Source organism: Octodon degus, unplaced genomic scaffold (assembly GCF_000260255.1).
Source record: "Octodon degus isolate 3935 unplaced genomic scaffold, OctDeg1.0 scaffold00290, whole genome shotgun sequence".
In the NCBI taxonomy this organism is placed as follows: domain Eukaryota; kingdom Metazoa; phylum Chordata; class Mammalia; order Rodentia; family Octodontidae; genus Octodon; species Octodon degus.
The window spans coordinates 1,451,513-1,473,496 of NW_004524866.1; the positions used below are offsets into that span (position 1 = coordinate 1,451,513).

Below are 21,984 nucleotides of genomic sequence, written 5' to 3' on the forward strand. Positions count from 1 at the left end.
CACTGTCCATGTCCACAATGTACTAGAACTTGGTGCGATATCCTATCCCCAAACTGTTAGAAGTGCTGGTCATATATTTGCCATTCCAGTATTTATTTTATGTTTTATTCATAGTAATTCTTTACTATACTGAAAACTTTTTCTTAGTGGAATTGTTTTGAAATATTTAATTTTTAATTAACATTTAGTTAATTTTCTGAATATTGTTTAATATTAATTTTTGTTTCAAGATTTATACTCTATCTTTGATTTACAATCTACATAGCATGATTAAGACATGGTATGATATTTTCTCCTACTATTAGAAAGTTTAAAAAGTATATTTCCATTTTCCACTGACTTTATATTACTTCTTTCTTTTCTTTTACACACAAACACACACACACACATGAAAAAATATGTATGTAACCTGACATCAGATTGATGTTTTGTAGAAATCTTCAATGACCTTTTAAATTGGTTCACCCATTTAAAATAGTCCTACATAACTATCATTTTGAGAACACTGTAGTCTTTATCCAGGACCATACAGCAACTTCTCGTGCCTTCTGGCTTATGCTTTTTGTTATTTCCTATATGCTACATCTAGAGGTATTACAATATTTCAAGTTTGTATAACTGAAAAATATTTTACTTTTAGTTTTCAAAGGTATGATTGTTAAGTATAAAATTCAGTGAAGACAGATCTTTTTTATTTCTTTCAGTTCTTTGAATTAGTCTAGTTTTTACATACTTGGTCTTTTTTTTTTTCTAATGTGGAATAAAATATTCTTCTATAACTAATATTTTATGTACATGCTTTTTTTATTTTTACAAGAAGTTTTGAACAATTTTAAAAAATAAATGTATCACACTATAATGTTACATGCACATAAGTGTTCATAGCTGCAAAATTCATAATAATAGTAAAATCATGGCAGCAGCCTGTATGTTTATCAACAGAGGACTGAAGGTAGGAAATGTGATGTCGATGCACTACAGAACACTACTACTTGGCACTGAAGGACAAATTTGACACGTTTATAGAAAAATGAATAAACCTGTAAAATATGTGGAGTGAACTTAGCCGCACACAGGACACTAAACCTAAGTTGGATCTTGAATACAATTAAGATAAAAATACAAAGAAAGAGAATACTAAGGGATAGATAAAGAGATAAGGGCAGATCTCTTGCTAATAGAAAGGGATCCAAAAGAGCAAGGGTGAGAGTAAAGAAGGAGGAGAAGGGACCAAAACTAGAATAAAGTAAGGTAATGTACTGGCATCTAATAAAAATTTTGAATATGACCCTTTTATGTCATTAACTGAAATAAGACTAATAAAATCAGTAACAATGAGAATGGGAAAAGACCATTTAGAGGGGACAGATGGATATGGAAGGAAAGGGGATGAAAAGTAATCGCCCACATTATTTACATGCATCCACTCCTCTAGGTGAGTGTACACTGCATGCACCACACGCAGGTATTAATAAAGAGCAAATCATGAGAAAGCACAATTACTAGTCTGTAGTGCGCAGTGTGATCTCTCTAGTCTTCAGCACCATCACAGGGCGGTACACTTCTCTGCTTATTTAAAGTACCATTTGTGTTGAAATTGATCCCGTCTTATTTTAACCTTATTGCATCTGCGAAATCCCTCAACTCAAATAAAGTCATATTGACAAATACTAGGTTTATAATAACTTTTATGGAATACAATTCAATTTATAATAATAATCTGACCCTATATTAGAGGAGAATACTACAGCATGGTATATCATTGATTTTTTTTCATTCTAAATGAAAAAAAAAAACGTAAAAGCATTGCTTTTTGCAATGGTCCTAGAAACTATCTTTGTGTGTGTGTGTGTGTGTCTGTGTGTCTGTGTGGTGGGTGTGTGTGTATCTGTGCATGTATTTCTGTGGGGGTGTATGTTTGACTGAGTATAATAGGCATATCTTTCAGTATCCAAGAGACTAATCCCATAATCCTGTCACTTTAAAATATTAATTTTATATTATACATCAGTTAATATATTGAACATCCTGATATATTAATATACATTTATTATTAAAATATTATTATGAATTTCTGCATTTATATTTATGTATGACTTGAGGTTTGTATATTTTGCATTTGCAATTTATCTTTGTTTACAGTAAATAGTTTTTAGATCCTTAAGTGTGTTGTGGAATAATAAGTATCAAAATGGGGATTATGTTTTCCTTAAAAAGTAATGACCAGTTGTTAATATTTTAAGTTTACAATGATTAATAGGAAAATATATTCCATTTTTCTTCACCATTCCAACTATTATTGCATACCATTACTCATAAGTCAATAATATTCCAACAGTAAAACAAAGTCCAACTATACATTAGGGTCCACAACTCTCGCTTGATATTCTTTCAAATTTGATAAACACAAAATACTATGTATCCAACCATTACAGAACCACAGATAGTAACCTCTTTGTGTTGTAAACTTCCTGGATCTCTGGTGGTGTAATGGTCTACCTGTGTGACTCTCATACCCAATATTTTTGTGGTGAAAGATGCAGCAGTACTTTGCAATTTTGTTCCTATGCTTAGAGTGAACCACTTCCTAGGTTGTCATAAAGGCATTAACATTATGGGGCCCCAAATTACTGTTGTAGGAACAGATTATGACACTATATTAAGCCACGGAATTACCATGTTGGAAAGTACCATATGGAATGGGGAAGTTCTCAGAAATGTAACATATTACTTTGACAACCTTGAATAGTTTAGAATTTCTGAATATATATAATTAGTGATTCTTTAGAGAATGAAGTAAATATCTTATTGGGAATTATTTTTTTTTAATTTTCCACACAAGACTCCAAAAGACTGCGCAATGCAGGGAAGGTACTCTAGCCACACTGATTCCTAAGTGTATGCGGCTATAATTTCTTAACCTTGCGGGGTGGATGTAATGACAAATCATCACCAAGTTTGGGTCTCCCCAGGTCATTTAAAAAAAATTGTAAGAGTGAATCTTCTGCTGCAGTCCATTTACATCACCCCAAATGCTATCCATGCAAATAGCCTGTAGGTGAAGGATTGGGACAAAATCCACATAGGAGGCGAAGGATCCTGGGAACTTGGTGTAAGTATTTAGGGTGAAACAAAGGTGCTTGGAGGTAGAGAAGTGATTTATACACACTTCCCAATGTGTTTTTTCAACAGGGACACCAGACCTCAGATGCAGAGCTTCAGGGAAAATGGTGAATAATTCCTCTAAGGACGTGGAGGATTGGATGAAATAAGTCAGAATCATTAAAGCATCCATCTTTGCTGAAGTGATAAACCCCATGCCCATCCATTCCCACCTATATACCTGCTTTCCTACTGACATAAGTAAATGCATAGAATACATGGTCACCAAGTGATGTCAAAGACCTCATCTTCCTTTACATTTTAAGCCACTGTATGCACTCTACAAAGATGCCCTTTTTGAGCTTGATCTTACTCTTTTTGCAGCTGCCTCTCACTGTGTACAATGTGTCCGATGAAGACTGTCTTCAACACGGGAGCACCAGAGTGTACAAGAATGGAGATGTGGTGATTGGAGGATTCTTCTCCCTGTATACCTGTTTATACTTAACAGGTATCTTTGACATAAAACCCAGCAAGGACTTCTTTATTGTACAGTAAGTGCCTTTTTGCATTTATTTATTTATTTTTGTTTGATAATCATGATCAATAATGCCTAAAATTTCTGAATGGAGAGATCAATACTCTGTATTCTTATCTTGTCCTTTCTGTTCATACTCTCTCACAATTGTTCATAATCTTTTTAACTTATACTATGCAGCTCAGACTCATAGTTATTAACCTGTTTTAAGACGGCATACGAGATGTTGCGGCGTGACTGGAACTTATACTATGCAGCTCAGACTCATAGTTATTAACCTGTTTTCAGCCTACCCAGTTTTGTGATTACAGGTGTGAGCCAACCCACACAGTCATGGTGGCCAGATAGTGTGCCTGGGGGTGGGACCGGTGCAGCATGCAATCCCAGGGACCGAACAATGGTCCCTGAGCTTACGAAAGTAGGCACTTCGTCCACTGAGCTATCTCAGTGGCCTTCATAATTTCATTTTTATTTTGTTTCATCGTTCAGTTTTAAAATTAGGAACTCATTTTTTGATGCTTCACCTTTCCATTTACAAGATTAGATTATGAAGGACAGAGCATCTTCCAACCTACTGTATTTTATATACAATTGATTATACCTAACTTGCAATCATGGCATTAACGCATTGCCAGTTTCATTGATTCCAAGCACTGGATTGAATCCAGTGCTATAAGATAGAAGTAATTATTTATTTCCTAAAGAGCGCAATCTGTAATGTTTCCTTCATCTTGCATGAAATATCTCATACACGTGCTGCTCTTCATCTTCCTCATTCTTGGGCAGGTCTCCCTGTACATATTCACTTACACTTGCAAGTTTTATGTATGTCGAGATTTCCCCTTAGTGACTCTCTCTTCCTTTGTCTGCACCTAAAGCAAGGACTAACAAGGAAATTTCTTCTTCGAATTCTTTCATCTTCACTTGCATTTTTTTTTTGGTTTTCAGACATCTCAACATCAGTTCTGAAGCGAACATTATCATTAATAAATATAATTTGAATGGAATCATAGAGTGAGAGGACTGTAGGAGGTGGTTTGAGCTTCTGTGAAGGAGATATCACCAAAATAATATTTGATTATGGCCTTTTTCAGGTTGTAGAGCTACAATGTTTTCTTTGCTACTTGTTCATGCCCAGAAATAGGAAAGGCAGCATTAGGAATTAGGGCATCTTTGAATGATTTTGGGAGGATTGCTTCCCTTTCAATTTCATGGAAGAGTTTGAGTATAGGGACTACATCTTCTGTAAATGTCTTGTAGAATTCAGCTGTGAATCCATCCGGACGTGGACTTTTCTTTGCCGGTAGGTACAGACAAAGGTTCTACAATCTGAGGTACAGGATCTCAGAATAAATCCTGAGGGGATTTCACTGACCTTATCAGACCCAAAGCTATAACTCTTGTTGCATAGGTCCTGCTTTACCTTGGTCTTAACCATCCAGCAGAAAAGTATAATAACGAAATATAAGAAGTAAAGCCATGCTGTTATGTTGAGCTGTAGGGGACTCATGTCAACAATTTCTGACATTGCCAGTCAAGTGGAAGACCCAATACTATTATGGACTACTGGACTCTTTTAGAATATTTTGCTGAGTTTACATACCTATAATATTCAAATAACGGAACTTAACAAAAAAAGGGGATACAGATGAATGTCGATTTTGTATCTGTGTATTCAAAGAGGTTAGGATAGATACATAGTTACATTCTCTTAATGAATAGAGTGATTTGTTCTAACGGTGTTTGTAAATGGGGTCTCAAGTCCGCATCTTGTACAGCAATTAACCACTAGGAAGAATGTATGCAATGTGTTAATTATTGAAACTGCCCTACCAATTTGATTTGAAACTGTCTTATTGCTATTTGTTTATCAATAAAATTGAGGGAAGAAATAAAAAAAGAATTAGAACATCTTTTGCCATAAGTGTTTCTACCTGTCTCATATGCATTACCACACATAAGAGGTCTACTCATATTTTTGTTCTTAGGTCATTTTAAGATTTTGGTATATTTTTGAGACAAGTTTGCTATGCTGCAAATTTTGCCTAAAGATTTTACACTCAATAAATCTGTCTTTAGCCACAATTAGTTGTAATTAATATCATAGGTCATTATGTTCCCCACATAATTTTCCAAAATAGGTTTGATGTTATTTATAAATTTATTTAAGATGAATATTTCTATTGAGATAGATACTGTTTATTGATTATGGTAGCTAGTAGCATGTCAGAAAAATTATTTGAAGAAAGAGTTAGGGAAATCTAGTCCTAATCTCCTGAAAACTGTAACGTAAAAAATTACTAATGGCACTTACTGAAAAAAATAAGAAAACTTTTGTGCAATCAGAGAAGAATCATCAGTATGTCAACAGTGCTGTGAAGGGCAGAAAAGTTGAGGTAGATGCTGGCGTCTACATGTGCTGATGGGAGTTTACAGGCAGAGTAACAAGGAGGTCAGGATGAAAAATTACTGAGACCACACGAGTGTCTTGAGGATTGGGCTTAACTGAAAAGATTTTAGAGAAAGTAATTTCAGTGTGATTTGACACACTCAGGACTGTAAGGAATGAAAACCTGGTCAGATACCAAGTGTGATCAGATTTCCAGGATATTTAGAAGGTGCTGGAGAAAGTTTGTTTCTCTTCCTAGTGACAGAAGAGAGGACCCTGCTTCCTTTCTGTTTCTGTCTGTGTTCACCTGTTCACATTGACAGCTAAGTCTTTTCCTGACAATGTGCAGTGTAGAATCAGTGACTCAAAATATCTTCCTTTCAATCGCAGGACCTCGTAACATGCAGGACGCCTTAGGCATTAAATAAAAATCTTGAAGTGTCCATGACAATAGTTTAAAATATCCTAATATCAAAATGGAAAGGAAGAGAACTTTGGAAAACAAAAATATGTACAGATTTAAAATAATGTATTTGTCTTTAAGGATTATATTTTCAATTAAAATTGTAATATTATAAAGAAACATAATCCATGCGTGCATATATGCAATAGCCATGGGAGGAATAAATCAGTTTTTATTATATTCTAGAAATTATAAAATATATTATATTATATGCATATTAGAGATTATAATATATATAACATATATATCAATAGTATGATGATTCTGTCTCTATCCATCCGCACATTTTACGTAAGAAACAATGATGTGGGGCTGTGGATATGGCTCAGTGGAATAAACACTACTTTGGCAAGTGCAAGGGCCTGAGTTCAATCCCGGGTTCAAAAAAAAAGAACGAAAGAAAGAAAGAAAGAAAGAAAGAAAGAAAGAAAGAAAGAAAGAAAGAAAGAAGGAAAGAAAGAAAGAAAGAAAGAAAGAAAGAAAGAAAGAAAGAAAGAAAGAAAGATGTATAGTATTTTTTAATTATTTTTTATATTATCGGCAGAAATGGGGATTGAACTTAGACCCTTGTGCTTGCCAGGGGAGCACTTATTCTAATGAGCCATCTCCCCAGACTGATATATGGTTTTATAAGTATCGATATCATTATGATCATTCTTATGTCTATACAATATTGTATATTATGAAGCTAACAAAGTTTATTACTACTGAATTTTAATGCTCCTAATTTGCAAATGGGTTTCTAATTTCATGTTTTTATGAGAATAATAATAGATAGATCTTAGAGAAAGATAGATTGCTGCAGCTAGATCTAGATTTTTTTCAAGGCCCATGGATGGATCTATGATACCTAAGACTAAATATTACTTTGCTCATTGCATCAAAAAAGAAAAAACCTTGAGAAACATAATGAACATTTCCAGCAGCTAAGCAAGATACTATTATTTTCAACATGTTTTCAGCAAGTGTTACACAACTTGATGTGCACAAATAGATTTTCATTGATACATTTAAATTTTATGAAGATAATTATTACACATTTACAGGTAATCTTCATCCTATTTTATTCCATGCTTTGCCCTTTACCAGTTTTTCCATCATATTATATACTTTTCAGCACTTCAGAAATGTGTTATATATTTAGGTAAACGAACATATGTTTGCAAATATTTGTATATATCGAGGAAGTTTTGCTTGAATTCAGAATTTTTTAATAATTTTATTGAGAAACAAATAGAAATGAGACAATTACAAAACCAATTAATAGCACAGATTCAATAATTAATGCATTGTATAGTGTTGTCGTAATGATCATTCATTTTACAAGATGCAGACATGATATCCTGTCCACAGACACCATTAGAACTAATCGCTCTATTCACTGAATTGACAATGCAGCTATATATCTATCCTAACTATTTTGAATATACATGTACAAAATTGTTGTTCGTTTGTATCCCTGTTTTCTTGCTAGTTTTGTCAGAGAAGGGCATTCCATTGTCATTTAAATATTGTAGGTGCGTAAATTCAGCTAAATATTCCAATATACTCAAGTAGTCCACAATAGTAGTGGGTTTTCTATAAGACTAGCAATATCAGAAGTTGTTGACTTGAGCTTTTCACAGCTCAATTAGTATGAATATTAATATGAAATTACTTTTTATACTTCGTTTTTATACTTTTCTGCTGGATGATTAAGACCAAAATAAAGAAAGACGTGCATAACAAGAAATGTAAGGCCAGGGAGATGGCTCAGTAAGAATACACTTTTCCCTGGCAAGCACAAGGACCTGAGTTCAATCCCAGGTTACGCAAAAAAAAGAAAGAAAGAAAGAAAGAAAGAAAGAAAGAAAGAAAGAAAGAAAGAAAGAAAGAAAGAAAGAAAGAAAGAAAAAGAAATGTAACTTTTGTATCTGATAAAGTCAGTCAAATCCCTCAGGATTTATCCTGAAATCCTGTACTGCAGTTTGAAGACCCTACGTCAGTGTCAGCCACAGACGAGCCACGACCGTTGCTTGACCAATTTGCTCTCTGTGAAAGTCTGAGAAAATGTTTTCTCTCCAAGTGATGCTCCTTAGGCACACTCCACATCATCGATCACTATCCTCTGTGGCCCCATAATCTCCTTGATCAGAAAATTTGGGACACAATTGAGTTACATGGTGTTACACTATAGGATCTCCTATGTCCTGAGTCTTCACGGACCTTGGAAAGCTAGGGCCAAAGTGTTGGCTATCCTTGCATCCCTTTGCTTCTCTAATTTTTGGTCAGCAAACTTAGGTTGTTCACCATTCAGAACAGAAGCTTATTATTATTACCCTACAACATATGCAGTTGAGCTTAACCTCACTATGTGTGTGAATATTAAGCATCTTAGGCATAACATGGAACAGGTATTTTCCATCAAATCTTGATATTTTTGCACAGCACCTATGGAATTTAGATGTCAATGGAAAACCCATCTCTGACAGGACTATACAAAAAAGGGGGATACAAAGAAAGGACAATTTTGTATCTGTATATACAGAATAGTTAGGATAAATATACAGCCACTTTCACTTAATTCAATGACAAGAAAGATTTGTACTAATAGTATTTGGACAGGATATCCTGTCTGCTTCTTGTACTATGGATAACCACTAAGAAGATAACAATGTACAATGTATTCATTATTGAAACTGTCCTATTAATTAGTTTTGAAACTGTCTCATTGCTATTTGTTTCTCAATAAAATAAAATTAAAAAAAAGAAATTTAGAAATCTAACCATATACAGGCTTGTCACAGGACAGTCTTGTGACTTTTTTTCTTGTCTCTTGTTTTCATCTATTACCCTTTTTTTAAGCAAACATGTACTTAAGAGAGTATGGCAGTAATTGGTATGTCATGACAAGCAAAATATATTTAGAAGAGCAGAATGATAGGCATACCAAGCATGACCCTACCATTATACATTACTATATTCACTGCAGCTCCTTAGTTCGAGATATCAGCATATATAGTTTGTCAGGTGGAGAATCCTACCAATTAACTGCTAATTTCAAAAACCTGCTGAAGGTTCTCAGGATCATTGCCTTAACCATCTTGTTATATAAATGTATGGCTTTGCCCCCGTCATGTGTCCTAGCTTTTCTCCATACCCTCTCTTTATTGTCTAATCCTCAAGTTCTCGCTTTCCTTTTAATTCTGTTATATCTTTCAATTTTTATTTCTTCTTCTGAATTCTCATACTAGGGAGACTATACAATATTTACACATGTGGGTCTGGTTTATTTCATTTATGAGTATATCTTCAAGTGAAATCCATTTAAATATAAAGGATTCGAGTTTATCATTCTTTATAGCTGAGAAATACTCCATTGTATAAAAATACTACAGCTTTTACATTCATTCCTCAGGTGACAGGTATCTCTGTTATTTCCAAGATTTCACTATCAGAAATTGTGCTGCTATAAACATAAGTCCAAATATATCACTATGATATGACGTTTTCAGCTCCTCTTCCAAATTTCCAGTATGCAGATAGCTGGTTTCAATGAGATTTCCAGACCTAATCATTTAAGCAGTCTCCACACTGATTTCCACAATGGTTACACCAGTCTACATTCCCACTGGCAGGGAAGAAGGGTTCCTTCTTCCACACAGCCTCTCCAACATTTGTGGTTGGTTGATTTCTTTATGATAGCCATTCTTTCTGGGGTTAGATGGTATCTCGGTGTTGCTTTAATCTGCATTTCATGGATGGCTAGTGATGTGGAGCTTTTTTTCATATATTTATTCTCTTCTTTAATTTTGTCCTTTGAGAAGTGTGTGTTCATCTCAGACGCACATTGGTGGATTGGGTCTTTAAATTTTGGGGCCCTAATGTTTTTTTAGTTCTTTATAAATTCTAGAGAGCAGATGTTTGTCTGAGTGCTTATTTATCAAAAGCTTTTCCAAAATTGTGTGTTTTCTTTCCAAGTTGTTGGGAACTTCTTCTGATGTGCAAAAACTTCTCAATAAGAGGAGGTCCCAGTTGTTAATTCTTTGTAGTATTACCTGTGCAAGTTCATTTTTGCTCATGAACTCTGCCTACCCTATATCAGCAAGAGTTCTTCCTACTTTCTCCTCCAAGAGATTTAGTGTTTATGTTTTAATGTTTAGATCTTTAATCCATTTTGACTTTAGCTTAGTGCATGGTGATAGACCTGGGTCAAGTTTTAGTTTTCAGCATGTAGAGAGCCAGTTTTTCCAGCTCCATTTGTTAAAAAGGCTATCTTTCTTCCATTAGAAATCTTTGACCCCTTTTCAAAGGTAAGGTGGCTGAGTGTGTTCGTAGAGGCTTCCACATCTTCTAATCTATTCCATTGATCCACAGGTCTTTTTCATTGCCAATACAATGCTGATTTTTTAATTATTTATTTATTTATTCCTTTAGTGTGTGTGTGTGTGTATGTGTGTGTGTGTGTGTGGCCAGCTCAGCCCACCTGGGGGCGGGGCTGGCTGGCATTTGGTGCTGGGGGATTGAACCGCGGTCCCTGTGCTTTGCCAAGCTTGTTCCAAGTAGGTGCTTTAGACCACTGAGCCATCTCTCCAGCCCCTACAATGCTGATTTTACCACAGTAATTTTGTAGTATAATTTCCAGTCAGGAATTGTAATGCCTCCTGCCTTGTCTTTGTTGCCCAGGATTACCTTTTCTATTCTAGGTCTTTTCTGGTTCCAAATAAATTTTAGGAATGATTTTTCTAGTTCTACAATTTATGTTGGTGGTAGTTTGACAGGGATTTCATTAAATCTGTATAGCAATTTTGGAAAAGTAAGGTCATCTTAACAGTGTTGGTTCTTCCTATCCAGGGGCAAGGAATATCTTTCCATTTTCTGAAATCCTCTACAATCTCTTTTTTCAGAGCAGTGCAATTTTCCTTGAAAAGATCTTTGACTTCTTTAGTTAGACTAATTCCAAGATATTTCATTTTCCTCAGTGCTGTTGCAAAAGGTATTTTTTCTTTAATTTCACTCTCATTGAAATTCTTTTTAACGTTTTCTTCATCTCAGTTGAATTAATTTTTGCTCTAAGCTTTATGATATCTTCTCATTTTGGGCTTTACATTTGGTTTGCTCTTCCTTTTTAGATGTTGGAGGTACCACATTAGGGTGTTTATTTGTTCCCATTCTGTTTTCCTAATGTGTGAGTTCACAGTGATAAATTTCCCTCTAAGAATTGCTTTCATTGAAAAGATCTTTGGCTTTTTTAGTTAGATTAATTCCAAGATATTTCATTTTCCACAGTGCTATTGTAAAAGTTATTTTTTCTCTAATTTCACTCTCAGTGTGTTTTTCTCTGTTTCACTGTCTGTATAGAGAAATGCTACTGACTTTTGGGTATTGATGTTGCATCCTACTGTGCTACTGAATTTGTGTATTAATTCTAGTAGCTTCTTGGTGGAGTTTTTCGGTTCTTCCAAATAAAGTGTCATGTCATCTGCACATAGTGATAATTTAACTTCTTCTTTACGTATTCTTATTCCTTTTATTTCTCTATCTTGTCTAATGGCTCGAGCTAATGATTCCAGAACTATAATGAATAGGAGTTGTGAAAGGAGTCATCCTTGTCTAGTGCCAGATCTGAGAGCAAAAGATTTCAGGTTTTCCCCATTTAGAATTATGTTCGCCATTTGGATTGTCATAGATGGCTTTTATCAGATTGAAGTAGAAGTCATCTATTCCAATTTTCTGAAGGACTTTGATCATGAATGAGTTTTAGACTTTGTCCAAAGCCTTTTATGCATCAATTGACATTATCATGTGGTTTTTAGATTTGGCTCTACTGATATAGTGTATTACATTTATAGATTTGCATATATCAAAACATCTTTGCATCTTTGGAATGAATCCTACATGGTCAGGGTGTATAATCCTTTTCACGACTTACTGTATTCTATTTGCTAGGATTTTATTGAGAATTTTTACATCTATGTTCATGAGGGAGATTGGCCTATAATTCTCTTCTTTAGATGTGTCTTTCCCTGGTTTTGTTTTCAGTATAATACTTGAATTCAGGAATGATATTGGGATGAGTTCTTACTTTTCAATTTCATTGATGAGTTTGAGGAGTATAGGGATTATATCTTTAAATTTCTTGTAGAATTCAGCTGTGAATCCATCAGGACCTGGACTTTTCTTTGTCGGTAGGTTTTTCATACATTTTATATTTCATTTGCTGTGATTGAGTTATTGAGAGTTGTTATATCTTCTTGATTCAGTTGTGGGCATTTGTACCTTTCCAGGAATCTGTCCATTTCTTCTGTGTCTTTTACTGTGTGAGAGTAAAGACTCTCAAAGCAGCCATTGATAATCTTCTGAATTTCCACTGGGTCTGTGGTAATTACACTCTGGTAATTACACTCTTTTCATTCCTTATTGCTTGTATTACAATTTTTTTCTTTTGTCTTTTTGATGAGGTTACCTAGGGGCTTATAAATTTTATTTAATCTTTCAAAGAACCAGCTCTTTGTAATGTTTTCTCATCTCAATTGAATTAATTTCTGCTCTAAGCTTTATGATTTCTTCCCAGTTTGGGCTTTGGGTTTGGTTTGCTCTCCCTTTGTAGATGTTGGAGGTGCAACATTAGGGTTTTTATTTGTTCCCATTCTGTTTTCCTAATGTGTGAGTTCACAGTTATAAATTTTCCTCTAAGAACTGCTTTCATCACATCTCATAAATTCCAATATGTTTTGCTTGAATTTTTGTTGAATTGTAGGTATTGTTGAATTACTCGTTCAATTTCATCTGTGATCCATTGGTTCCTGAGTAGAGTGTTGTTTAATTTCCATGTATTTATGGGATTTTTTTCTGGTTTCTTTTGTCATTTATTTCCAGTTTCATTGCACTGTGGTCAGATAACATGCATGGCATAATTTCTATTTTCTTGCATATACTTAATAATGATCTAAGGACAATTATGTGGTCTATTTTAGAAAATGGCCCACGTGCAGGTGAAAAAAACAATGTATGTTCAGCTGTCCTTGGGTGGAACACTCTGTACATTTCTACTAAGTCCATTTCTTTCATCTCTGGTTCAATTCTACTACTTCTTTGCTAATTTTTTGTCTGGTTGACCTATCTTTTTGAGATAAGTGTTGTTAAGGTCTCCTGTTAAGACTGTGGTCTTGGATATTAGATTTTTCGTGTCCATTAATATTTGTTTTATATAGTTGGGTACTCCCGTGTTTATTGCATACATATTTATGAGTGTCACCTCTTCCTCTTGAATCTTTCCCCTAACCAGTATATAGTGGCCTCCTTTATTTCATTTGATCATTCTTGGTTTGAAGTGGAGACTATCTGAGAACAGGATTGCTAACCCTGCTTTATTCTGAGGTGCTGGGGCATGTAATACTTTTTGCCATCCTTTGACTTTCAGCCTATGAATTTCCTGTTGAGTTAAGTGTATTTCTTGCATACAGCAGATTGTTGGATCTTGTCTCCTAATCCACTTTGCCAGTGTGTTTCTTTTAATTGGTGAATTGAGTCCATTAACATTGATGGTTATAATTGAGATGTATTGACTTACTTTAGACCTGTTATTTACCTGCTGTTGCTTACTCCTTTTTCTCCTGTGTTTAAATGTTCCCCACATTTAGTGGGATACTTCTGTTCTTGTTCGTGGAGTTCTGATTATTTTGGTCCCTCTCTCAGAAATCTTTTAGTAGTCTGTTTAGGGTTGGCTTTGTCATAATGAAATTCTTTAGTTGTTCTTTGTCATTGAAGTATTTGACTTCTCCTTCAAACTTTAAAGAGAATTTTGTGCAATATAGTTGTCTGGGCTGGAATTTTTTTTTTTTTTCATAGAGGACTTGAAGTACCCTGCTTCATGCTGTTCTTTCCATCATGGTTTGTGAAGAGAAATCTGCTGTTATCCTGACGGGTTTTTCTTTAAATGTGATGTTTCTTTTCTCTAGCAGCTTTCAGTATACTGTTCTTGTGCTGTATTTCCTGGATTTTGACTCTTATATATCTTGATGTGTTTCTAATTGTGTTGAAGTTATTTGGTGCCCTGTATGCTTTGGTTACATGAATGTCAGATTGTTTCCTCATCTTTGGGAGGTTTTCTACTATTACTTCTGCCCATATCCTTTTTATATCATTTGTATTGACTCTTTCTTTCTCATTGATGCTTATTAGTCTCACGTAGTTTATCATCTTGAAGGTGATGAATTAGTTTTTCGGGCATATATTTGGGTACTCTTGTGATCTTTTCTTACCTTTTCACTGTTCACCTAGCAATATTGTTCTCAGTGTCTATTATTACTTCATGTAGAAATCACAAATATGAAGGACTTACTGGTATATTAATGTGTGAGATCATTGTAGTTTTTCAGAGTAAAAATATATTAAAAGCCCATCCTAAACATCTCATGCTTTTCCACTTGCTGTACTTTACTGAATATTTGTAACTGTTTTCTTCAGTTTCTATGGAAGTTAGTCAAGATATGCTCTACCATGTATTATGTTACTCTGATTAACAAAAATCCTAAGAGCTTCAAGGTACCAACTCTTGGGGTGACAGATTACAATTTCTGAGTGTTTGTATTGACATCAACTTTTGAATTAACATAACTAAGTAGAAATGATCCACAGACTATAAGTGTAAAGCATGATTTCCATGCATTTTAGAAATTGTTCCTGATAATAGGTGCTTATAAGAGACAACAAGAAACTGATCCATGGCTTATATGTGCAAGTCATGGAAATATGTCTTCTATGACAGACATACGAAGCGTACTTCCTTTGGTCTACTAGAAATTCATTAATTTCATCTAAGGTAAATTCACAAACAAAGCATTTTAATGTTAGTCAGCTTTCAGACAAAACCCTAGAGCCAGCACATTTAAGTTTAGGCTCTCATGATATGAATGAAGGGAAAGACAAAGCACTCAGTTAATAATTGGTGTTGTTCAGGGTTGAATCTGATCATGCATGAAGGCTTTTCCCTCTGCATTACTTTGCTCTCCTTTCAGGCTTGTGCCCAGCAATTACCAGAATGTTCTGGCCTTCATTTTTGCCATTGAAGAGATCAATAAGAGTCCTCATCTTTTACCTAACATCTCCTTGGGATATGAGTTCCATAATATTCTTCACAGTTACTGGAGGATATTAGAGAGTTTCCTCATTTTGTACCCAGGACAAAGTGGGACACCTAACTATAGCTGTGAGACAGACACTAAGTCTATAGCATTACTAACAGCATCACCATGGGCAATTTCTTCTCAAGTTGGACCATTTCTGGAACTCTACAAATTTCCACAGGTGAGGCTGGGTGGACGGAAAAGGATAAAATCATGTCACACTAGTTCACAGTTCCTGGTGCAGTTCCAAAGATGGTGAATGGCTGGACTGTGTTTGTCTGTCACAAAAAATATACAGTCTCCAATGTAACCCAATGAATTTGTTAATTACATTTTCTTTATGTTTATTACAAAGACTGGAGAGATGAAATTAAAGATTTCTTTAACTCTGTCTGCTCAATTATTTGCTAAAACTAGACCTTAGGAAATGAGATGATTAAATAGATGGCAGTAATCATTTTTCCTTTTGCAATATAGCTATATATCTGTATTTCCATCTGTATTTCAGCTACTTCATAATGCACTTTATGTGCAACATTGAGGTTTAGGTCAAGTTACATTGCATAACTTCTGATTTTATTTTCCTTGCAGCTTACCTTTGGCACTTTCAATCCGGAGTTCAATGACAATGGCCAGTTTCCTTCTCTCCACCAGGTGGCCCCAAAGCACACCTCTCTGGCCCTAGCCATGGTCTCCTTGATGCTTCATTTCAGCTGGACATGGGTGGGACTGGTCATCACTGAAGGCCAGAATGGTTTCCAGTTCCTTTCAGATGTGAGAGGACAGATGGACAGGAATGGAATCTGTATAGCTTTTGTGACACTGATCTCAAACCCTCTTGTATCATATCTCCCATTTACAAAATTGAAAAATTTCCTGACAAGAGAAATATCTCCAGTAAATGTGGTGATCATTTATTATGACAGTGATAGTCTAAATAACATAAACCATCTTATAGGGCTCCATTTAGTGACATGGAGAATCTGGGTCACAAACGCACAATGGCACGCAGACCTGGCTGGGAGAAATTTCATCCTGGACTCTTTCCATGGGCTCCTCGTTTTTTCACACCACCATAAAGAGATTTCTGGTTTTAATAAGTTTCTCCAAACAGCAACCCCCTTCAAATATCCAGAAGACACTTTCCTCACTCGATACTGGTTCCAGAATTTCCACTGCTCATTCTCTGCCTCTGACTGTTCCCTGAAGGACTGCACCCCCAATGCTTCCCTGGCATCGCTGCCTTTGAATCGTTTTGACACAGCCATGAGTGACGGGAGTTTCAATACCTACAATGCGGTGTATGCAACAGCCCACGCCCTCCAGGAGATGCTTCGTGAACGTGCTCAAATGCAGCTCATAGAAAGTGTGGACCACACGGTGTTCTCTCCCTGGCAGGTAATGTGATTTTTATTGAGAGGCAGACCCTGTTATCAAGATCATTACATAGGGCTTCCTACAAGTGCTAAAATCAATAAGGAAAATCCTTCTGAAAAACCCAAAAGAGTCTGTACTGATTTCATTGTTGAGATAAATTTTGGCATGGAAATGAATCAGTAGCATTGCATTGTTTCAGAAGGATTTTAATGCTTTAACTTCTTTGGGTTAATAAATATAGACTTTTCCCAGGAAATCTTAGAAAGGAAAACTGGATATCATGTATTTTTGTAAACCTAAATGTGTTTAGCACCACAGTGGATATTTTACCAAAGATTATTCTACAAGCATTTTTCTATTGGTGATCTCATTTTCCAGGTAGATGTGAGAACAATCAGAAACATAGGAGTTGGAAGCTTTTGACATCCGTGTACACATTATTCTATATGGGTTGATTGAAACAGCTTTTGAAACTAACATTTTAGAAACATTATAATATTTTAATTCACTCTCCTTCATTCAATGCCAGGGTGAACATTCCATTACGAAGCAAGGATAAAGAAAATGGCTTTTCCACCAAGGTTTTGTTTCCTGACATTGCTGTCGAGGTCGTCTCAGGGTTGTGCTTCCTTTTCAGCTGCACCCCTTTCTGAAGGAACTTCAGGTTAAAACTCCTGCTGGGGAACCAGTAAATCTAGACAAGAACAGTAAAGTGGATGCAAAGTATGATATTCTCAACTTTTGGAATGTTCCCGAAGGCCTGAGACTTAGGGTGAAAGTCGGAGAGTTTTTCCCCCATGCGCCACCTGGTAAACAGTTGGCTTTGTCTGAAGAGATGATACAGTGGGCCATGGGAAGCACGGAGGTATGCTGCTGGTAAACATAATTTGAGTCATTAAAACAAATAAAATGAAATTTTTGTGTATTTTCTTCACCATCCTTGATGAGGAAAGCTCACACACAGAATTTAACAATTCACTTTTAAAATTGAAAGAATTTCTTATGTGTCCTCTTTCTGATGGATTTTGATCATTTTTTCAAGAAGTAGATTTTTAACCAGATTTTTATCAATACATTTTAGCCATTAAATAAATAAGACAGTCAGCAAATATTTTGAATTATGCATTAATACAAAGTGTTTTTACTCTGCTTGTGAAAGATGAAGTCACCAACACAAATCTGCTTGTCCTCAGACCCCGCGCTCAGCCTGCAGTGAGAGCTGCACTCCTGGATTCAGGAAATCCCCTCAGGAAGGAAAGGCTGCCTGTTGTTTTGACTGCACCCTTTGCTCTAGAAATGAGATTGCTAATGACACAGGTAAGAGTAACTTCTCTAGAGCAGTTGTCTAGCTCCCTTGTGTCTCTAATCAATCTAAGAATAAAGTGTTGAAGAAAAAAAGAAAGACAAAATTTTTCTTCCCTTATTTAGCAATTTAACTCTTTAACAATATATTGTGATAAATCATACTCACCTTCCCCTGAACTGTATTTGAGTTTTTGGTATTTTTTTTTAATTTCCTTTTGCTTTGCAGCCGATGGGTTGCAGACATACTCTATCACTCTGCTATATTCTCAGCCATGTGTCCTGCTATTTTTAGAAAGGTTATCTTTAAATTGCTTGGGCTAAACTAAAATTTCTGGTCCTTGTAGTTGAGAATATAGGCATGTGGCAGCACACCTGGATTGTATTCTTTGTTTTTCTAGATCCCCTGATAGCATTATGTTCCCAACCCATTGGGGTGCATGCCTGCCATCCCAGTGTTCTAGGAGGCTAACGCACAATGATTTTGAGGCTGAGGCAAGTAGCCTGGTGGCAGATCCAGTGAATAGCTGGATGAGGCCTCATTGTAATGTTTTGGAAGTCTATTTCTCTATTGGAAAGTACTTGTGAGCAGGATACATTAAATATGTGACCATAATTCAGAAAGACAGCGTCAAGAGAAAACTTTCAGTACTGACTCAGAAAATGGAAAGAAAGAACATAGTTCAGCTGCATAAACACCAGCCTGTCAGGGGCAAAGTCCCCAGTTTGATCCCTGGTACAGAGAAAAAAAAAATTAAGTGGAAAGAATGATGAGCTGATGGCCTTTGGAACAGGAGGATATATTTTGTGAAAAATATAATAGCCATGTGTCTTTTTCTGTACTAAGACTTATTTAAAAATATTATTATGAGTCATACTTTTTCACATGTTGAATAGGGACATGAACAATCATTAGTGCCACTGAGCTGTATGAGTTATATTTAGACAGAATATTGGATACAATAAAAGACCATGTCTACGTGTTTTGTTTCCTTTACTCTTTATTTATTTATGTATTTTGTACACAGCCTCAGGATTCAGCTCAGATTTGTAGTGATCCTCCTGTCTCAGCCTCCCCAGCTCTGGGATTGCAGATGTGTGCCTCCATGTCCAGTTTCTGTGGCCAGCTCAGCATGGGGCTGGTAGAGCAGCATGTTGTACCTGGGATCGAACCTGAGTCTTAGCTCTAGCCAGGCGTGTGCTTAGATCGCTGAGCTATCTCCCTGACCCCTACATGTTTCAATGCATAATAATTTCTTCACAGACTCTATAGCATCTGTATTATATCATGTGGGTATAAATTCTGATAATTTCTTGATATGATTAACAGACATACAGCACATAGAAACATCCCAATTTTGGCAGTAAGTGAAGTACATGAAATGAGGCTCAACATTATTGAAAAAAACAAAGAATATGAGGATGCATCTTGTGTGTTGCACACAAAAATAATATTGAAGATTTTTCAATACCATAAGTATCACTTTGGAAATAATTGACCTGGGAAAATGCCTCTCAACTCTACATTCTTTATGTATTTTTCTGCTGTGTATGCTTTAGTTTTATAATCTGACTAGCATAACTGTCAATTAGTTTTGAAATATACTGTTTGATGATATTGTATACAAGAGGGTTACTTCGGGTGTATACAATCATAATGCATTATGGGAATTTGATATGTATATTCCATGTTAATTTATAGAGAAAAATGTATCCCAAATAAGTTACTTCTATATTAAGAAATATATTCTTTAGGGTCAGGGAGATAGCTCAGTAGAGTAAGCACTTGCATGGCAAGCACAAGGGCCTGAATTCAATACCCTGTACTGAAAAAGGAAAAAAAGATTCTTGGGCCAGCCAGATATCTCAGTGGACTAAAGTGCCTGCTTAGGCAGATGCAGGGATCAGTGTCCGATAACCAACGTGCCTTGCTGGCCCTGTCTACGGGGCACGCTGAGATGGCGGCTGAGCCTGGACGTGATGGCCCACGCCTGTAATCCTATTGCCTGGGAGGCTGAAAACAGGAGGATCACCATGTGTCCGATTTGTGTAAGGAGACCTTGGAGACCACGTACTAAGTGCATTCTTTTAAAAAAAGATGCCAGAACCAAAAAGAAAGAAATAAATATATTCTTCAATGAAGTGGGTGTAGCACATTGCAAAAGAATTCTTTCTAGTATCTATAATTGAGAATATTAATTGTAAACGCTTTGGGTTGAAAATTAAACTAACTTTATAGTGAAACATGTACCTGATAGAGATATCATGATGAGATTGAGTTCTGCATTTCAATATTTTATCAGAAAGCAGCAAAAATAAGCGAATTCCACAAAAATGAAATGGATGAAAAGGCACAATATGAAAAGAAATACTAAGGAAATTTTGATACGAAGACAGATGATACATAGATAGGACAATAAAACTAAAGTTGATTCTATTTAAAAAATATATAAATAACCTTCCATAATTTTTCCAGGAAAAATCACAAAATAAAACCTTCATCATTCATGAATTTCTCATTTGTACAAATGAGTAGGAAATCTTCCACATAAAACATTGTTTGAAGAAGTAGACGTCAGCCTTTGAAAATTTACTTAAAATTGAGAAATTCAAAAGAGAATAGCAAACTATCCTAGGGAAAATGGGAAAAATTCCACAGTATAATAGGTCTTAAGATATAAAGTCAGACCTTAACATTTTCCAAAAAAAATTTATAGTATCTAAAACCTCAGAGGTCAAACATATAAACCTTGAAGTCCACACTAACATGGATCACTCAAACACCTTTTCAAAAATGGAACATTGGAGAGCACGTGATTTCCTGGGAAGAGCTAAAGTCTGGCTCACCTGCCGCAGGGTAATGGTAGAACAGCCAGTCTTACCCTGTTGGTTTTTCTTTTGCAGGTTAATTGTGATGGGGACCTAGGTGCCAACCAGGTTTGATTTACTGACTATATTTCATTGCACTAATTTCCCTGGAAAAGCAAAATAAAATAACTAAAATTATGATACATTGACCATCTTTTGTTGTTTAAAACTAAAGAATGACAAAAGCAAATTTTACTAAATTAAAATTTGGAGAAAATTGCATTAATTCCATAAATATCATTTCTTGAACACAAAGGAGGCATTACATTTTGTCGTGTGATGTGGAAAACAAGGACAAGAAAAAAAATTGTTTTTCGTAGGGCTCTTTCTAAAGAGGAAAACTTGTACCAGAAGTATAAGAAGTGCTGCTCTTTTAGAAACTTTATTCTTCTTGAAACTACCTAGCTGTCCAACCGCTTCATGGTTCTGCAATCCCTTTTGGAACCCTGTAACTATGAGAACGCAACCAAAACTGCAGAATGTCTGACTGTAACAATCTCCATGACCACTAATCTGGTCTGGTAACGGATGGTCTTTAATCTTGCCTCTACTGATGATCTCACCCTGTGAGCTGCTCAGGGCACAGCCAGGCTGTCCTACCCTGCCTTTGCACCTCCTGCTTATGCATCATACAAAAGCCCTAGACCACAGGCACTCGATACCTGACTCTGCTGATGGGGAGTGACCCGGCTAGGACCACCAGTGTAAAATAAAGGTGCTCCCTGCCTCCAGATATCCTTGGTGTTGTTTCTTCCCCAGACTCAGTTTTGCTACAACATTCCACTAGCAGGACACAGAAAGACATAGCTAGTACTGCATTTTCATATATATATATATA

The 21,984-nt window shown here is 35.7% G+C and overlaps 1 protein-coding gene across 1 annotated transcript in view; it reads left to right on the top strand.

Moving 5' to 3' along the window:
* LOC101566672 (vomeronasal type-2 receptor 116-like) overlaps positions 1-21,984 on the top strand; it is a 48,275-nt gene that overhangs the window by 23,646 nt on the left and 2,645 nt on the right. Inside the window, exons 3-7 of the mRNA XM_012512932.2 lie at positions 3,487-3,656; positions 15,492-15,780; positions 16,191-16,997; positions 17,614-17,841; positions 18,170-18,293. Coding sequence (XP_012368386.2) covers positions 3,487-3,656; positions 15,492-15,780; positions 16,191-16,997; positions 17,614-17,841; positions 18,170-18,293 — 1,618 coding nt within the window. The remainder of the gene's footprint in view (positions 1-3,486; positions 3,657-15,491; positions 15,781-16,190; positions 16,998-17,613; positions 17,842-18,169; positions 18,294-21,984) is intronic.